At 36.4% G+C, this 20694-nt stretch overlaps 1 protein-coding gene and 1 pseudogene across 1 annotated transcript; one reads left to right on the forward strand and one right to left on the reverse strand.

Annotated features, from left to right (window-relative positions):
* The first annotated feature begins 374 nt into the window (after window positions 1–374).
* Window positions 375–16450, forward strand: LOC120151812 (annotated as a pseudogene).
* Window positions 16451–17141: 691 nt separating this feature from the next.
* Window positions 17142–19627, reverse strand: LOC120151861 (heat shock 70 kDa protein 4). The gene is made up of 2 exons (XM_039164185.1): window positions 19340–19627; window positions 17142–19041 (listed from the first exon to the last, which is right to left on the reverse strand). The coding sequence occupies exons 1-2, from the start codon at window positions 19551–19553 to the stop codon at window positions 17309–17311; spliced, it is 1947 nt and encodes a 648-aa protein (XP_039020116.1). The 5' UTR covers window positions 19554–19627; the 3' UTR covers window positions 17142–17308.
* Window positions 19628–20694: the final 1067 nt, after the last annotated feature.

Genomic DNA, 20694 nt, shown 5'->3' on the forward strand with positions numbered 1-20694 from the left:
TGATCAAACGCACTTAAATTTTAAATCGGTGATCAAATTCAGTCAAGCCGAAAATAAAAATAACTATTCGTATACTTCACTTTTATAATTAAAAATGAACATAAATTTGACCAACTCGATTCAAAAGAATTTTAAATGAAGTTTGAATTGTAAAATATGATTTGTTAAATTGACTAAATCGAATTTTTTTTACTCGACTCGATCGAATATCTACTCTTACTTACCTCCTCAAAAATATGGATATTTGCTTTAATGGTCCCCAATAGTTTAAAATTCTTTCCTTCGTGTGTATATGTAATCCCCCCCCCACCCCACCCACCCACCCAAAAATAAACTATTTGGAGATTTTCTAATTAAAAAAATAAAATTTTGTAATGGAGTGGCAATGTATTTAGGATTTTCGATAAAGTAAGATCAAGCATATCATCCACATAACATGTCTACGTTTGTCTCTCTCTGTGTATATTCAGAGAGAAACAAAGCTGAGAGGTAATAAAATAGAACTTTGAGAAGACTGTCGGTGGAGTCTTCACGGCAGGACGGCACTCGTCACCGGCGTAACCAAAGGGATCGGGTAAATGTCTCCCGTTTATTATCATTATTATGCGATGATAGTCATTTTATAACAATTTAATAATAATCATTTTGTAACTTTTAAAACTTCAATCACCGGAAAAAAATATTTGAACTTGTAACATCCTACATCAGTACGACACACACAGTCGCCCGATGAGAGTGTCACACGGAATTACCATAGTGGATAACCAAAAATTTTCTTAAACATGCTCGATTAAATAAACAATCTTTTTCAAATACTTGTAATAAAATAAACAATAATATTCATACAAAATGGTTTACAGTCGGGAGCTGTAACACCTCAACTCGTATCCGATCCGAATACAAGTCTGAGATGTCACATTGACTTTTTGAAACCATATTATTGTAAAATAGCAAAACATTTGAACTTATATTAAGAAAATACGTTCATTTATTGTTCAATTGTGTTTGTTATAAAATTTTGAGTGCAAAATGTATTTATGAACAGTAAAATACGGCCTGCTACAGTACCAAATGTAACCCCCCAAGACCCGGTCTGTGAGTTAGACCCAAACCTAAGTGGTCACATATCCCATTCAGAGGTTTTTTTTTTTGTATATATATATAACTTATAGAACGTTAAATATAATATAGAACATAATATTAATAATACAAATATGTCCAAAACAATAATAAAATACATGTCACCAAACATAACCGAAAAACATACAGAAATATATGTTCGTACAAAATAAAGTAGTTGATTTCTCCTGATGCCAAATCTGCTAGCTTACGGTCTGCTGTTATCTGAAAAATGTTAAAATTTACAGAATGAGCTAAAAAGCCCAGTGTGTTCCATACAGCGTACAAAAACATATTAATAAGATATTATCAATAAAAATCGATTTATGCAACATGTTTTTTTTAAATATGAACACTACCCCCATCCGTCACGAACAAATTGTGTAGGTTCCCATAACCATACACCCCGTCACGACCAGTAAGGCCCTGAGCACAAAGCCGAGGAGCCTGCAATATTTTCTTCCTCCAACAATTCTTTCCTCCCCAATGACATTAATAAACAAATATGTATTCGAGTAAAAATGGTGATTAATCCATTAAAACATGAAAATGGATCATGCTTGAAAATCATATACAGAAATACGGTAATCAGATGTCGGTAACCATTATTCAGAAATCAGATATCATGTATCATGTCATAACAATATTTTGAATAATCACCATTCTGGAATAATTCAAATAATATTTAAAACAGTAAACAACACTGTCAGGAAACACACCTGTCACACTCTGAGAAATCGGATAGGGAATCCTACTATTGGGTTTGTCGATCACGTTCTGCTGCAGCGCTAGATCCTACGAATTAGAAAAAAAAATCCATATTGGAATCCTAATATAAATAATCTAAATATTATTTAAATAATATACGGAAACCTACTGGTAATTCTCGTAGTACGCGGTTCAGGCTGATCTAACGAACGGATAATACCGGACCTAATTGATCCTTGCTCAGGTGAAACACGAGTACCTTCATAAAATATTTTATTGAGTAAATCCTTGACCAAATCTCATTTAAATAATCAAAATATTAAAATATTAAGCCTTTTGGGTTTACAAGCTCGATTCGGGAATTTCGGATCAGAATTTGGCAAAACGGACTTCGAAATCAAATTCAGGACGTCGAAAAACATAAAGTATGACCTTCCGAAATTTCGAATTCTTGGTCAAAAATAAAGTCAACGGGTTTGACTGACGATTTGGAGACTTTCGGGTTTGAATTTAGTAAAACGGACCCCATAAACGGATTCGGGACGTCGAAAACTATCAGGATAGGTATTTGTGGACGAAAACAAAGGTCGTTTAATAGCCGGTCAAAGCCGGTCAAAGTTCTGGTCAAAGGAGGTCAACAAACTGTCAAACATTTTACACAAATAGCACCCTTTTTAAAAAAATTTACCAAAATAGCACCCATTTCGAATTAATTCTCATAATAGCACCAAAACCGAATTAATTCCCATAATAGCACCGGTCAACGGTCAACGGGTCGGGTCGGGTCAACGGGTCGGGTCGGGTCAACGGGTCGGGTCAACGGGTCGTGACCGGTCAAACCGGTCAAAACCGGTTCAAAACCGGTTAAACCGGTCAAAACCGGTTTCCAGCGTTCACTCGCCTGCGGCGGCGCGTGTGGGCGCGTGCGACGTCCTCCGGGGCTCTAAAAATCACGGAAAATTTTCTAAAAATTATTTTGAGCGATTTCGAGATACTTACAAAGATCGGTTCAAATTTTTGAACGGCGGAGAGCTCGATTTCGACTCGGCCGAATCTTTGACTGATCCACCTCCCCACGCGCCGCCGTCAACGGAGATCGAGGATGACACCGGCGGACTCGGAACGGCACAAGGAACACGATGGTGCGGGAGGTGTCGTAAAAGGAGCAACGATCGACGATGAATTTAGGATTTTCTAGGCGATTGAGCTTAAAAAAAACGTCGATGCTTTGACTTGAAATTCACGACGTTTGGCAGCGTTTCGCTTCAATTAAATTGAGGGGATTGTTCCTGACTCGATAACGAACACGATGGTACTTTCAAAACGACAATCGGAATTCGGACGGTGTCAGAATCGTCGTCGGAAGTTGAGGTGCGTGGGGTAAAAACTTAACAAATTGTTCTGTTATGAAACCAGAATCAATTTGCACGCATATAAGAAAAAAAATCTGCCGACACTCCTTGGAAATATTCAGTGATTGGTCATTGAATTTCCTCCACTTTTTAAAATAGGCTACAAGTTTTAAAACTTCCAATTAAATCCTCAAATTTCACCAATTAACTTAATTAAAACCTCAAATTACAATTATATATTTTTTTCCATTTTCCGGGTTGTTACACCAAATGTTAAAATTTTCCATATTTCTGCCAGGGAACGATACCCTGCTACAGTACTGCCGTAAAATACATATAAATTCATAAAAATCTAATCTTTCATCAGTATAAAATTTACCATTTACCTATACACATTTAAAACATTCCAAAATTTAATCATATGATTTTACAAAACCGATTAAAAAATATCGGATTCAAATCTTTACTTACATGTCAACCACTATAAGTATTACAAAATACATACTATTAACTTCTTTTATGATCTGATCTTTGGAAATGAGAAACTGACTTGTCTTGCATAACTTTTTACTTCTCTTTTTCGCTTTCCAAACCTACGTATAAAACAATCACACGCTAAGTCGTAGACTTAGTGAGACATATAAACATATAATGGAAACCATAAAACATTTCATACAACAAAATGTATACATGCACATATACCATCTTTATCAGGATCTCTATCATAATCTTTAACATGCTTATCGGTACTTATATTACTATCACTAATTTCTTTTTATCATATAAGCATATACATCATTTCATAACAGAGCACACATAGTATCACATCAACTGATTTATTTACTCTCTTAAAATCCCATGTATACTTTTGAGAACTTAAGGTATGTGAGTACATTGAGGTTGTGCTCCACTATGATGTCACCACAGCTCGTATAAATATCCCGAATGACCTATCCAAAGGTCATAAAGAACCTCGGCAACTGTCCATAGGTCCCGAAGAACCTAGGTAAACTGTCCATATGTTCCTTAGAACATAGATATAATGTCCATATGTCTCAAAAGACATAGGTAATTCTGTCCATATATCTCGAAAGACATAGGTAATTCTGTCCATATGTCTCGAAAGACATAGGTAATTCTGTCCATATGTTCTGTAGAACATAGGTCTCGACTCTTGGCATGCCAACTATACCACTAGCTCTCATATCACATAACATGGGCATTATCATTTATATCATTTCACATATTCACATGCACATTTCACTTTTCATATGATTTCATAATCATATGTCACTTAGCTTATAACATTTCTCTTGTGTTCATATGACATGTAAATTATTGTCATTTCTTGTTCTCATATGCTTCACATATATCCCATTCATATCATATATTCATATAGGCTCACGGTTTTATCACCTATCATGTCATTTCACATATACACTCATATAATCAAGCATACATACATTTCATGTCATTCATTTCATTATATATATCCTTATCACATAGCTTATTTTATTTCTCATGTTCTCAGGTAAGCACATATACCATGTCTTGTTTACTTATGTTCACATAATCACATCACTTATTCATATCATCTCTCTTTTAATCTCATATTTCTCCTTTTCTGTCACATATCACAAGTGCATATAATCACGTAGTTTACTTTCATGTAATTCATGTCACTTATGTTCACATAGCTCGTATCACTTTGCATGGTTTCACATAAACATATATATATATATATATATATATATCACATGGCACCTATAAGCTCATATATTTCATAGTTCTTTCACATAGCTCACTATCATATTTTCATATCATATATCTTATAATAGATTCTTATATCATCTATTGTTTCCTTTCTACCTATTCATAATCACACTAGCATATACTCATACAAATCATGTCATACATACAATAACATAAGTACAATTTAAATTGCACTCACCTTAGTCTTGCTTTGATTCAATCCTAATTCTTTGATTGTTCCGGAACTTGTTTATGCTCAATATCTTTGCTCTAGCTTGGCACACGTGAAGATGAGAGGAGAAGAAAAATAAGAGAGTTTTCAGACAACTCTCCCCCCTCAACGTGATTCATGCTTATAAAAGGGGAAAATATCTTTCTTGTCAAATGACCATTTTGCCCTTTAATTCCTTTAATAATTACTAACAATTTTCAGGAAATATTTCTAAATAAATCATTGATTATTTAACTATTCTACTTTTATCACCAAATTCTAAAAATTTATGATTTAGTCACTAACCCGTAGTTTGGGATGTTACAGGAGCTCCTATAGATATACAAAAAATATATATTCAGACCATGTGTTTAAAACAATTTACGACTCGATTTTTACAAAATGAGACTTCGAATATACATAACCTCTAAGAAATTCGAGACGTACTATGCTATGTTGTCTGGTCTGAATTTTCTTCTAGTTAAAAAAGGCTCATCTATTCATCTTCACATAATATGCGCAAGGTAACAAATTTCAAACATTGTGCTAACTAGCCCAGTGCCACACTAACAACTAAATTATACTGACAGGGTTCATTAATATCATGATGTAAAAACTGATAGAAAATACAGTAAATCTGATCATTACAACATTAGTGAATATCCTTGTGATATTCACTCTCTATGCTATGGTAGACATCATGGTGCGACTGAGGGATTTCTGCATCTCGGGGCTCACACACCCACTGATTATATGCTTCGACACCCTGAACTAAATGAAATCGAGTGTCCGAATCGTTTCCCGAGCATCAAGCAAGACTAGTTTTATTTGCACATATTTTATCTTGTTTCTACGTTTGAATTAATCATTTGATTTTATTTTTGTTCTCACTTCTAGTCTTATTTAGGAGTAATTATAGTTCATTGGGAACCTCACTTTACAATCTTTTAAATTTCTAGCCCAAAATAACTTCTTGGTATCTATATTGGTCATACAGTATCAATACTACCCATCGGGTATCGATACCCTTCTCAAGGTATCGATACACTTTATCAAACTTTCTTGTTTAAAAGGTGAAAGTATCGACACTTAAATGGGAGTATCGATATTAGAACCATGGGTATCGATACTCCCTTGAGTACCGATACCAAATTTGCATTATGGAATTTTAGGTCTCAATACTAGGCTCACCGGTTTCGATGACGAGCCCTCAGTATCGATACTCCTTCTAGGGGTATTGATACTGCCCTCATAAAACTTATACTTTAAGGCTGAAACATGAACAATATCGGTATTGACATCTACAATACCGATACTTATACTCGAAATTGCCTTATTTGGGCACATGAACTCACTCACATCGCCACCTAAAGGTTCCCAATTATTCTTAATGTTTTATGTAACCAAGTAGGGTCATAAATAAGGCTTTTGGGCATGCTTATAACTCAAAACATAAAATCTAGCATGAAAGAAATCTAGCATGCTTCAACTAAGTTTTTCAATAATATTATAACTCTAATGACCCACAATGAGTATAAGAGAGTTGTAAGGGTGGTTACCTTGTATTCTTGGCTAAATATAAAGCCTTAATCACTCTAGAGGTGTTTTCCCTTTCCTTTGGCCTTTGAAGTTTGTCCTAACTCTTTCACTATTCAAAGTTAAGAAAAAAGAAATTCTAAATGAACCAAAATGATGTAAATAAAAAGGTAAACTTTTCTTATAACTTAAATCTATCAAGGAAACTTGGAATCAAAGATTTCTATTGAACCTCTCCAAAAACCCATTTTGGAAACTAAATGAAAACCATGAGAAATGGGGATTAATCTAAAGCTCGAAAGATAGGGATTTATAATCTAACCTTAGCTGAACAAAATATGATGAAATTGTTGGGATCTTGGCTCTTGAAAGGAAAATGAAAAATACTAGAAGAAAAGAAGAAGAAGAAGAAGAAGAGTTGGTATGGTAAATGGGGTAAGTTCATGTGATCTGATATAAAAATAAGGGGGAAGTTTCCAACTTCAACCAAAATGGGTAAACTACACTTTAAGTCCTTCCACTTCCCTATTTCTATAATTTCCATTACATTTCACAATACATTTGGGCCTAATTTAGCCCAATTCCCATAAAACCTGGTCCATGCCATTTTAATAAATTCTTTTGGGTTCTAAAATAGGTCTAAGGTTAACTTGAAATACTAACACAGGTTTTGAGGCGTTACAACTCTCCCCTCCTAATAAGAAATTTCGTCCTCGAAATTTTTACCTGAATAAAAAAATGTGGATACTAGAGTTGCATGTCTTACTCGATTTCCCATGTGGCTTCCTCGACTCAATGATTCCTCTAAAGTACATTTATTAAGGGAATTCTTTTGTTCATTAACTTTTTCACTTCTCTAGATAAGATTCTGATCGGCTCATCTTCGTAGGTCATATCAGAGCTTAACTCAACTTGCTCCAATGGTAGGACATGAGATGGATCTGAGCGATACTTTCGAAGTATAGACACGTGGAACACATTATGAATGCATTCCAACTCTTGAGGAAGGGCCAAAAGATAGGCTACTTGTCCAAATCTCTCAATCACCTTATAGGGACCGATGAAACGCGAAGTCAACTTGCCTTTACGCCTGAATCGAAGTACCTTATTCCATGGAGAAACCTTAAGGAATACTTTGTCACCTACGACAAACTCAATTTCTTTTTGTTTCAAATATGCATAAGACTTTGGCCTATCCGATGCCTCTTTTAGCATATTATTTTTATTTTTATTTTTTCTTTAGTTTTCCTGATTAGGTCCGGTCCCACTATTTTTCCTTCACTGAGTTCGGTCCAGTAAAAAAGAGTTCTACACATGTGCCCATACAAAGATTTGTATGGGGCCATCTGGAGGCTCGAATGATAGTTGTTATTATATGCGAACTCCACCACCGGCAATTGACTTCCCAACTACCCGCAAAATAAATAACTACGAACCTAAGCATGTACTCCAAAACTTGAATGACACGCTCTGATTGATCATCTTTCTGGGGGTGAAACGCAATGCTGAAGTAGAGCTTAGTGCCTAGAGATTTATGTAGAGCTTCCCAAAACCAAAAGGTGAATCTGGGGTCTCTGTCTGAAATAATCGAGGTTAGAACTCCGTGCAATCTTACTATCTCTCGAATGTAGAGCTGCACCAATCTTTCCAAAGTGAAATCCATTCTAACTAGCAAGAAGTGTGTATACTTGGTCAATCGATCTACTATTACCCATATCTCATCGTGCTTACATCTCATTTTCGATAAACTGGTCATGAAATCCATAGTCACTTTGTCCCACTTCCATTATGGTATCTGAATTGATTAGAGGAAACCGGAAGGAACCTGATATTCCACATTAACTTGCTGATACACCAGACACTTCGCTGCGAACATTGAAACATCTCTCTTCATTCTCAGCCAATAGTATAATGATCGAAGTTCCTTGTACATCTTATTACTTCCCGGATGAACTGAAAGTTGACTACAATGGGCCTCATATAGAATCTTATCACGTAATTGATCGACCTCCAGAACACAAAGGCGTCCTCGAAAATACATCACATTTTCCTCACGCAACTCGATCCCTGGGGCCTCGGTGCGGACTTGCTCCATACGAGTTCTTATACTATTATCTGAACCTTGTAGTCTCTTGATCTCACTTAATATCTAAGGCTATACTCAGAGCTGGGATAACGAACCTCCATCTATGGATATACTCAGACGCACTAAAAGGGCTCTCAACTATGACGTCGATTTTCAGCTTAGCGCACCCGCTACAATATTTACTTTTCCTGGGTGATAATCAATAACATAGACATAGTCTTTCAGTAATTCAATCCATCTTTGTTGCCTCAGATTCAATTCTTTTGGGTAAATAAATATTTCAAGATTTTTTGGTCGGTGAAAATATGGTATTTCTCTCCATAAATATAATGCCACTAATTCTTGAGTGCAAAGACTACCGCTGCAAGCTCTAGGTCGTGAGTATGATAATTTCACTCATGAGGCTTAAGTTAACGAAAGGCATACGCGATCATCTTTCTCTCTTACATCAACACATAACCAATGCCTTTTAATGAAGCGTTGCTATACACATTGAATTCTTATCCCGACTCGGGTTGAGTTAAAAATGGGGCTTGGGTTAAAAGAGACTTTAATTGTTTGAAACTTCTCTACTTCTTTTCTCTCTATATAAACGGTACCCCCTTCTAAAGCAACTTAGTCATCGGCGCAACTATCGTCGAAAATCCTTTCACATACCTGCTATAGTATCCTACTAGTCCCAAGAAACTTAGCACTTCAGTTACACTTTTATGTGGATCCCACTCAAGTGTCACGTTAATCTTTTGAGGATCCACTCAGATACCATATGTTGATACTACATACCCCAAAAATGAAACCTCAGGTAACAAAACTAGTATTTCCCAAACTTAGCGAAAAGTTTATGATCTCGAAGAGTTTGAAGAACTGTACGAAGATGTTGATCATGCTCATCTTCTGATCTCAAGTATACCAAGATTTCATCAATGAAAACCACCACGAACTAGTTCAAGTACGAGTGGAAAACTTGGTTTATGAGATCCATGAATTTTGTCGGGGCATTAGTGAGTCCAAACGACATCACAATAAACTCATAATGACTGTATCTTGCCCTAAATGTCATCTTTCGAATATCAGCTGATAACACTTAGAACTCAAATATATCTTAGAAAAAACGCAGGCTCTCTTAAGCTGATCAACAAAATCGTTGATTCTGGGAAAGGGATATCGGTTCTTGACAGTCGAGTTGTTCAACTGTCAATAGTTGATGCACATCCTCATCGAAACATCTTTCTTTTTAAGAAACATGAACAACGCTCCCAAGTAGATATACTTGGTTAGATAAACCCCTTCTCAAACAATTCTTAAAGTCACAACTTCAATTTCTTTAGCTCTGTCGGTGTCATCCAATAAGGAGCAATGGACACCGGAGCAGAATCAAGCATTACTTTGATTCCAAACTCTAATTTTTTGTCTCGTAGCAAACCCAAAAACTCATCTAGAAAGACATCTGGAAAGTCTTGAACAGTTCGGATATCCTCAATCCTTTGAACTACAACTCAAGTATCAACTATGTGAGCCAAGAAGGCTTCATAACCCTGATCCAACATCCTCTATTCATTAAGAGCTGACACAACCCTTGCACCCTTGTACTTCTCACTAAACATTACAACTCGGGTTCCATTTTCTTTTCTAAGTTTAATTCGTCGAATGTTGCATCTCAAACTTACGTCGTGCTCTGAAAACCAATCAATACCCAAAATCATATTAAGTTCTCTTAATGGTAGCTCTAAAATATCGGCTGAAAAGATATCACCTTGAATCTCAACTAAGAATCTACGATAAACCTAGTCTACTAGGATATCTAATCTTAAAAGGATAGACACTCGGACTCTTATATCAAGATTCTTAGTTGGGATATTTCTCTCTTGAACCAAATTAGAACAATCAAAGTAGTGACTAGAAGAAAAACCACGGTAAATGTACCTGAAATCATGTCAATTGCATCACATTCCTCCCGAGCTCAGACTGCATATTGGCAAACGAAAACTCTAGGCTCAACATTAACTCCTGATCTGGCTGCTCCCCTACCAGTCTATCCGGATGTAGAACTCCCACCTCTCTGAGGTCATCTATCTCTCTAAAACGAAAGAGTTGATCTGTGAATATTGGTTGGGGTCATCTCCTTAGCCTATAGGCAATCCTCACGAAATGGTCAAGGGATCTACAATGATAATAGCCACTGGACCCCTGTTGGCACTCTCTCTGATGTCTTTTGCCGCATATAGGACAAGTGAGATGAGATTACGACCTCAAAGAACATATGGAGCTCACTAATGATGCAATAACCAATGACATCATCCACTGGCTAGATCGGCCTTCACCATTCCTTACACTCTGAGCAGACCTACTGGACTAGCCCCCTACAGCTCTCTATGACCCCTGAGAATTTCTCATTCTCTTTGGCTATTGGATCAATCCTGATGACCCTATTGTTACTCTGTTCTGGCCTGAGGTAGCCTCGATCTCTGCTAAAACCCTCTCAACAGCTTTTACCTATCAAACTAACTCAACAAACACCCTCGGAAGATCAGTAGCTAAGTGGGTCAAAATATCTAGACAAAGTCCCTATTTAAACTTCCAGAACCGGTGGTACTCTGTCAACACTAGCTCAGAAAAGTACTGGCCCAGGAGAAGAAACTCCATGTCATACTCAAACACTGTACGGTCCCCCTGAGTTAACTGAATAAATTGGTTCCTCAAAGCATCCATATGTGCCTCACCAATATACTTCTATCGGAATTATTCTAGGAAACAATCCTAGGTGGGTTACTCAGATACATAGACGTCTCGATCGTCTCTCACTAATTTATGGCGTCACCTTTCAATAAGGAGATAGCATACTCTAACATGCCCTCGGGGAGTAAGATGAAGCTGGTGAAGTGTCCGAAGGGTCTCCCTAAGCCACTAATCTGCTATTACACGGTCATCATCTCTCGTGCTGAAGAAATATAAGGTTTAATATCTTCTAAGCCTCTCAAATGGTGTCTCCTGAGGTGTTACTACAGATGGGGTTGGCTGAGTTGGTTGGACAGGTAAAGTAGAAGATTTCCAGGGTAGGGCTATGACTATACATCTAAGGGTCTTAGTCAAATCCTTAGAGAATGTCGCCTCCTTGACCCTCGCATATCTAGGCTCTTTAGTTTCTGTATCTAGAATAAACTCATAACATATCTCGTTTGCTAGGGATGCCCCACTGTCACACCTACCCTCCTGACTATGGATTGAGCTCTCGTCCATATCTACTATATGAAAATTTAGAAATAAAGGGTTTTACTATAAACATTTACAAGAGCAGAAGTACTCTTAACATCCCTAGAGATATGTATATTCATAAACTGTTACTGACTCTGACCCGCAGGCCCTAGGAACGTCAAACCTAATGCTCTGATACCACTAAATGTAATATCCTACATCAGTATGACACACAGTCGACCGATGAGAGCACCACACGAAACCACCGGAATGGCTAATAAAAAATTTTCTTAAACATGCTCAATTAAATAAACAATTTTTGTCAAATACTTATAATAAAATATGCAATAATATTCATACGAAATGGTTTACAGTTGGGAGCTCCCATAGATATACAAAAAATATACAAATCATGTGTTTAAAATAATTTACGACTCGAATTTAAAAAATGAGACTTCGAATATACATGCTCTTTAATAAATTCGAGACGTACTCTGCTCTGTTGTCTGGTCTGGATTTTCTTCTGGTCAAAAAAGGCTTCTCTACTAATCTTCACCTAATCTGCGAAAGGAAACAAATTCTAAACGCTGAGCTAACTAGCCAAGTGTCACACTAATCTGGATTTTCTAAACGCTGGTCAAAAATATAATGTTGTAACAACTAATAGAAAATACAATAAATCTAATCGTTACAACATTAGTGAATATCCTTGCGGTATTCACTCTCTACGTTATGGTAGACATCATGGTACACTGAGGGATTTCTGCATCTCATAGCTCACACACTCCTCTAGTCTACTGAGGATATGGCCCCCAAAATCTCTGCATCGGACATCATACCCCCAACTAGCCCACCACTTACGAGCGTCGGACCTTGCGCTCTATCTAGTCTTTTTAAAGGTCTTGCACCCTACCTAAGGATATTTGGATTGATTCTATACTTCGACACCCTGAACTAAAGGAACTCGGGTGTCCAAATTATTTCCCGAGCATCAAGCAATGCTAGTTTTATTTGCCCCTATTTTATCTTGTTTCTACGTTCGAATTAATCATTTTATTTTTTTGTTCTCACTTTTAGTCTTATTTAGGAGTAATTATAATTCATTGAGAACCTCACTAGCCTTTACAATCCTTTAAATTTATATCCCAAAATAAATTTTTGGTACAGATACTGGCCATATAGTATTGATATTATCCGTTGGGTATCGATATCCTCCTCAAGGTATCGATACTCATTTACCAAACTTTCTTGTTTAAAAAGTGAAAGTATTGATACTCATATAGGAGTATCGATACTAGAACCCTAGGTATCAATACTCCCTTGAGTACCGGTATAAAACTAGCATTATGGAATTTTAGGTCTCGATACCAGGCTCACTGGTTTCAATACCGAGCCATCAGTATCGATACTCCTTTTAGGGGTATCGATACTGCCCTCATAAAACTCATACTTTAAGCCTAAAACATGAAGAGTATCAGCACTGACCCTCCAATACCGATATTTATACTCGAAATTTCCTTATATGGGCACATGAACTCACTCACATTACTACCTAAAGGTTCCCAATTGTCCTTAATGTTTTATGTAAACAAGTAGGGTCATAAATAAGGATGTTGAGAATGCTTATAACTCAAAACATATAATCTACCGTGAAAGAAATATATCATAGTTCAACTAAGCTTTTCAATAATACTATAACTCTAATGACTCACAATGAGTATAAGAGAGTTGTAAGGGTGGATACCTTGTATTCTTTGCTAAATATAAAGCCTCAATCGTTCTAGAGGTGTTTTTCCCTTTCCTTTGGCTTTTGAAGTGTCTCCTACCTTTTTCACTATTCAAAGTTAAGAAAAAAGAAATTTTAAGTGAACCAAAATGATTTAAATAAGAAGGTAAACATTTTTTATGACTTAAATCTATCAAGGAAACTTGGAATCAAAGATTTCTATTGTGCCTCTCTAAAAACTCATTTTGGAAACTAAATGAAAACCATGAGAAATGTGACTTAATCTAAAGCTTGGAAGATAGTGACTTACAATATTACCTTGCTCAACAAAATAGGATGAAATTGTTGGGATCTTGACTCTTGAAAGGAAAAAGGAAAAAGGAAAAAGGAAAATACTAGCAGAAGAGAAGAAGAAGAGTTGGTATGGAATTAGGCAAGTTCAAGTGTTCTGATGTAAAAATAAGGGGAAAGTATCTAACTTCAACCCCAATGGTTAAAATATACTTTAAGTCCTTCCACTTCCTTATTCCTATAATTTACATCACCTTTCACAACTCTTTTGGGCCTAACTCAGACCAAATCCCATAAAACCTTGTCCTTATCATTTTAATAATTTCTTTTGGGCTCTAAAATGGATCTCAGGTTGACTCAAACTATTAGCCCGGGTTTCGGGGTATTACAGACCATGATTTTTAAAACCGGACCGGTCAGCGAACTAGCCTTGCTATCGGTTCACTGGTTCAACCGGTCGAACCGGTCAGATCGGCCGGAAGAATCGGACGACGTCATAATCAATTATTTATTTAAAAAATTAAATAAAAAAATTAATAAAAAACAGTTCTTTTATATCACAAGTCATATTCAAAGCAAGTTATAACATATATAAATTAAAAATCATAAAATCAAGTGAAACAAAATGATTCAAATCAACTACAACATAATATTTAAGGTAAAACATATTAAATAATAAATATAATTATATAACTATAATAAAAAAATGGGGGCTAAAAAAATCATAACAAACGATGTCGTTTGGTTTAATTTTTTTTAAAAAATCTCACATGACTAAGAAACATAGAAGAACATCACAAAAGTCTAAAGAGTAAAAATATAAAAACAAAACAATCCCACATGGCTAAGAAACATAGAAGAGCTTCCCAACTGACTTCTATAAATAATAGAGGTAATTTGTCATTCAAAATCATGGAGCCTTTTGGTGAGCACAGAGCGAACTATTTTTTTGCTTCAATTGAGCTTCTAATTTTTTTTTGAGTTCGAGCCTTTTTGAGTTCAAGTTTCAATATTATATTTAAGTTCGAGTTGAACTTGATAATTTTTAGCTCGTGAGTTTTTGAGTCGAGTTGAGCTTACTTTTAAATTTTTCGAGTTCGACTCGGTTCGTTTAACAAACGACGTCGATTGATTTAATTTTTTTTTTAGAAAAAAAAAACAGAACCGGTTTTCAACCGGTTCGAACGGTTCAGAGTCGGTTCAACGGTTCCTTCCGATTCACTAGTAGTTGTTTAACCGGTGTAGAATGAACCGGACCAGGCAGCGGTTCCCGGTTGAACCGACCGATCCGGTCCGGTTTTCAAAACACTGTTACAGACCTTGCACTACAAATAGGCATGCAATCGTGGTGAAAATAGCAAGACTTGGAGCAAGGGTACACACATGCTCTCTTACCGAATCCGAGCTCGAAGATTATTTATTCGGATGGAAAGCAAAGGGTTTCCGTGTGACAGGTTCAGTGTGTGATGTTTCAGATCGAGCACAAGGGAATACTTTTTGAACACTGTTTCATCCGAGTTCAATGGCAAGCTTAACATCCTGGTAAAACGAATACCATTAACCAGAACCGAAATCCGAAACGATACACGGAGATGTATCGATTAACACTATGAAAATTTTGCAGATAAATAACGTTGGAACAAACATAGGGAAAATGGTGTCGGGTTACACAGCGGAAGATGTCGCGATTCTAACTAGTACCTACTTCGAGTCAGCTTATAATATCAGCGTACTAGCTCATCCTCTTTTGAAAGCTTCATCAGCAGGAAGCATTGTGTTCATCTCTTCAATCACTTCTACCATGCCTACATATTTTGCGCCTATATATGGAGCCAACAAAGGTATTATTTCGCATCTAAACTCGATTATCCGTATATCTAATAGTTTTGTAATCGTATTTAAGATGTTATAATCGTGTCGCGGTTCGTGTACTTTATATTTATATAAATGTTAACTAGGTAAGAATGGTTTGATTTTGTTGCAGGGGCCATGAACCAACTTACAAGATGCTTGGCATGTGAGTGGGCAGGAGATAATATCAGGGTCAATACTGTTGCACCTGCCGTGCTCAAAACTCCACTTGCTCAACCTGTAAAACTATTTTTTTGAACTTGATAATTTAATATTCGAGATCGAGTGTCAATATTCTTTTATTTTAAAAAAATTTACTCGAATTCGAATATCTTTGGACTTTATGTGTTTGGTTACCACATTGGACTCAACATTTAGCATGATCATAATTTCACTTCTATCATGCATACTTTTTCTGTTGGCAGTTCTTTGAAGGTCATGAAGAACAAATAGAGACAACCATAAGTCGAACACCAATAGGGCGGCTTGGGGAGCGAGACGAAGTATCGGCAATGGTGGCGTTCCTCTGCCTACCGGCGGCTTCATATATAACAGGGCAGCTTATAAATGTTGATGGAGGAATGACGACGAATGGCATCTACTTTCCACAAATTACCAAACATTAAATCTTTTAAAATAAGTTTATAGTTTAAATTGTAGCACAATAAATGAAATAAATTATGTTAAAGAGTATCTCAAAATTTTACGCAGTGGGACTAAAACTATAATTCAACAAAATAGGCTTGAAGTAGATTCTTTATCGTGTTAGGTCTTGGACATGTATTTATAATTTAGTGTATATGCCTATGTTAATATTAATATTAATATTGGAATAAATTGACAATTAAACCCTTATGGAAAAACTTAATCCATACAATTTAATACTTTAAGAAAATAATTAGGATTATTTTAGTGCTTTATATTAGGTTTGATTATAGTTTCAATCCTTCTATTACCTTGAAATTTAAGATTTAATCTCTATTATAAATTAATATAATTCGTTCACACTTTTATAATATTATTAACATTTCTAAATTAACTGAATTGCGATATTTAGAGTTATCTTTTATAAAAAAAAATCAAACCATGTTCTACAATTAAAAATATTATTTTATTAGAACTATTAGTTCAACAACAAATTATTATAGTAATGGACTCCACAATTTTCATTTGTTTAAGTTTCCTATACAAATTGAAATTTGTAAGGGTTTCATTGTATAATTATTAATTATTTTCCATATTGGAATGTAGTTGAATTTAGAGTACTGAAATGATAAAATATACTTGTGAAGGTACTAAACTGCAATTAAACAGATAATAATCTAAAATACTTGAAAAGCAAAATATTCATTACCCTCATATGGGTAACATATTCCCAAAAAATACAAAACGAAGTTTTGAAAACAGATTCCTTAAAACATAAATTGCAGAAAACATAAAAATATAGCACCCAACAGAAGCTGTTACTAAGCTTAATATTGGGTTTAATCGACTTCCTCGATCTTAGGACTTGCACCGCTTCCACCGGCAGGAGGGGCATCATCGTCCATGCCGCCACCCATGTCAGCCCCTGCACCTTGGTACATCTTGGCGATGATGGGATTGCAGATACTCTCAAGCTCCTTCATCTTATCCTCGAACTCATCGGCTTCGGCTAGCTGGTTCCCATCCAACCACTGGATGGCTCCGTCAATGGCGTCCTCAATCTTCTTCTTGTCAGCCGGGTCGAGTTTGGATCCGATCTTCTCGTCGTTGATGGTGTTCCTCATGTTGTAGGCATAATTCTCCACAGCATTCTTGGCTTCAACCTTCTTCTTGTGCTCCTCGTCCTCAGACTTGTACTTCTCGGCCTCTTGAACCATCTTCTCGATTTCTTCCTTAGACAAACGACCCTTGTCGTTTGTGATTGTAATCTTGTTCTTCTGGCCGGTAGTCTTGTCCTCAGCAGATACATTCAAGATGCCGTTGGCATCGATATCAAAGCAAACTGTGATTTGGGGTACACCCCTGGGTGCCGGAGGAATGCCGGACAGCTCGAATTTACCCAACAGGTTGTTATCCCTTGTTCTAGCTCTCTCACCCTCATAGACCTGGATCAAGACACCCGGCTGGTTATCTGAGTAAGTCGAAAAGACCTGCTCCTTCTTTGTCGGAATAGTAGTGTTTCTCGGGATCAAAACAGTCATAACACCACCGGCTGTCTCGAGTCCAAGAGACAAAGGAGTGACATCCAAAAGCAATAGGTCCTGAACCTTCTCGTTTCCTTCACCGCTCAAGATGGCAGCCTGAACTGCTGCACCATAAGCAACGGCCTCGTCGGGATTAATGCTCTTGCAGAGCTCTTTCCCATTGAAGAAATCTTGCAACAACTGCTGCACCTTTGGGATCCTAGTCGAACCACCAACAAGGACAACATCATGAACACTGCTCTTATCCATCTTAGCATCCCTCAAACACTTCTCGACCGGCTCCATACACTTCCTGAAAAGATCCATGTTGAGCTCTTCAAACCTAGCACGAGTAATTGTGGTGTAAAAATCAATACCCTCGTACAAGGAATCGATCTCAATGGTAGTTTGGGCAGTCGACGAAAGGGTCCTCTTCGCTCTCTCACAAGCAGTCCTCAACCTCCTCAATGCTCTAGGGTTTCCACTAATATCCTTCTTATTCTTCCTCTTAAATTCTTGAACAAAATGGTTAACCATCCGATTATCGAAATCCTCCCCACCCAAATGGGTATCACCAGCAGTTGCCTTAACTTCGAAGATGCCTTCTTCGATGGTAAGCAAGGAAACATCAAAAGTACCGCCGCCCAAATCGAAAATCAACACATTTTTTTCACCGACACTGGAGGCCTTCTTATCAAGACCATATGCAATGGCAGCGGCCGTCGGCTCGTTGATGATACGCATGACATTAAGACCGGCAATAACTCCGGCATCCTTGGTGGCTTGCCTTTGGGAATCATTAAAGTAAGCCGGCACGGTAACCACCGCATTCTTGATCGTGGATCCGAGGTAAGCCTCAGCAATTTCACGCATCTTGATTAACACCATGGATGATATTTCCTCAGCAGCAAATTGCTTCTCCTCGCCCTTGTAAGTGACAACAATCATGGGCTTATCACCAGGACCGGCGATCAGCTTAAAAGGCCAAAGCTTCACATCGCTTTGAACCGATGAATCACTGAATCTTCTGCCGATTAATCGCTTAGCATCTGTTTTTTAAATAATTACAACAAAAAAAATTCAGTCAGCAAAATTATACCAAATCCAACTCTCGTAAATTCTTCTAATCATATAATGACGTCATAAATAACAACAGAGTCCAAAGTTATAAGTTTAATTGCAAAAATGGTATAAATTTCCCAGTCAACAAAATTAAACAGTGAAATCAACTCTTCTAAATTCTAGCTAATAGAATAATGACGTCATAAATCAGTAAAGGCATGCAAAGTCTCAGATCTAAATCTAAAGCAGAATTAAAAAAAATCAAAAGAATAAACAGGGATTTACCGAAGACGGTGTTGATAGGATTCATGGCGACTTGATTTTTAGCAGCGTCGCCGATTAAACGCTCGGAATCGGTAAAGGCGACGTAAGACGGCGTCGTACGGTTGCCTTGGTCGTTGGCGATGATTTCGACTCGGTCGTGTTGCCATACTCCGACGCACGAGTAAGTCGTGCCGAGATCTATTCCGATCGCCGGTCCTTCTCCTTTTCCGGCCATCTCTTAAAAATTCCAACGAAAATCGAGAGATGAAAACGGGAGAAAATAAAGAGAGATTCGTTTGTTCTTTTGAATAGAACTGTGTGGTTTACCAATAAGGGGTAGTGATTTTATATGCTTTAAATTTTGTTGATCAGGGTTCTGGAATGTTCCGATGGGAGAATGGTGATTTTGAACCCTTGGATTTGAAAGAATAAACGGTGCAGATTTGTTTTTTAGATTTTTAAAAAGGTAGCTGGGATCCACTACGTGTCTTCAGTTGCGTGTTTCTGGCGGTTTAGAATTTTTTACTTTTCTTTGAAGATGTCGGCCATAGGCTTTTAATGGGAATGGTACCATGTTCGTATCCAAACCCGACCCGGATTATGACCATAATTTTAGAGATAATTGTATAGGATGTCCTCAAATTAAAATATTCATTCTAAATTAATCCTTAAAAATTAAAATATTCATATCAATCTTCAAACAATGAACCCATTCTAGTTTGATCCCTAAATTTTACAATATCCAGTATCAATCCTCAAACTATTTGTTTTCCAATTTAATCATTTTGTTAATATACTTTTAACTCTACTCATTAAAAAGTTATGTTTTAAGGTCATCAAAATTCAGCTTGTGTCTTACAAAATTTCCAAGAGCTTCATAAATAGATTATTTTTTTTTCCAAAATGTACATGTTCAATTATCATTACCTTAAACATATAATTTTTTTAGAATATCATGTGTTTAATTCTCAAGACCTTCAAAAATAAATTAATTTTTAACCTGTGGAGTTAACAATACGTTAATAAAAAAATAAAAATAAAATAATACTAATAATCTGATAATTGATTTAGAATTCTTTAAAGTTTAGAGATCAATTTAAAATTAGGTTATAGTTTAGGGATTAAAATAAAATATTTTAAATTTTAAAAACTAATGTATAATAAGAGCCATAGTTTAGAGATTAATATGAAACTTACCACATTATTACTTTATAAATTAATTTGATATAATAAACCTTAAGCGACGATGATGGCCATGAAGGGGTGATTTTTACAATAATGCAGTGGAAAAAAATGTTCGAATAAGACATTCTCGAAATTATTTCTTCAAATAAGGTGAGTGTTATAGTATATCCCAAAGATGCATTACAATTCAT

Source organism: Hibiscus syriacus, unplaced genomic scaffold (assembly GCF_006381635.1).
Source record: "Hibiscus syriacus cultivar Baekdansim isolate YM2019G1 unplaced genomic scaffold, ASM638163v2 tig00111069_pilon, whole genome shotgun sequence".
NCBI classification, from domain to species: Eukaryota; Viridiplantae; Streptophyta; class Magnoliopsida; order Malvales; family Malvaceae; genus Hibiscus; species Hibiscus syriacus.

What these genes read in the sequence shown, in the direction of transcription:
- LOC120151861 (XM_039164185.1), bottom strand. Translation starts at nt 19,553, where the DNA reads ATGGCCGGAAAAGGAGAAGGACCGGCGATCGGAATAGATCTCGGCACG. An exon ending in TCCTATCAACACCGTCTTCG is followed by an intron (nt 19,042 to 19,339) that starts GTAAATCCCTGT and finishes TTTAAAAAACAG; the next exon opens with ATGCTAAGCGATTAATCGGC.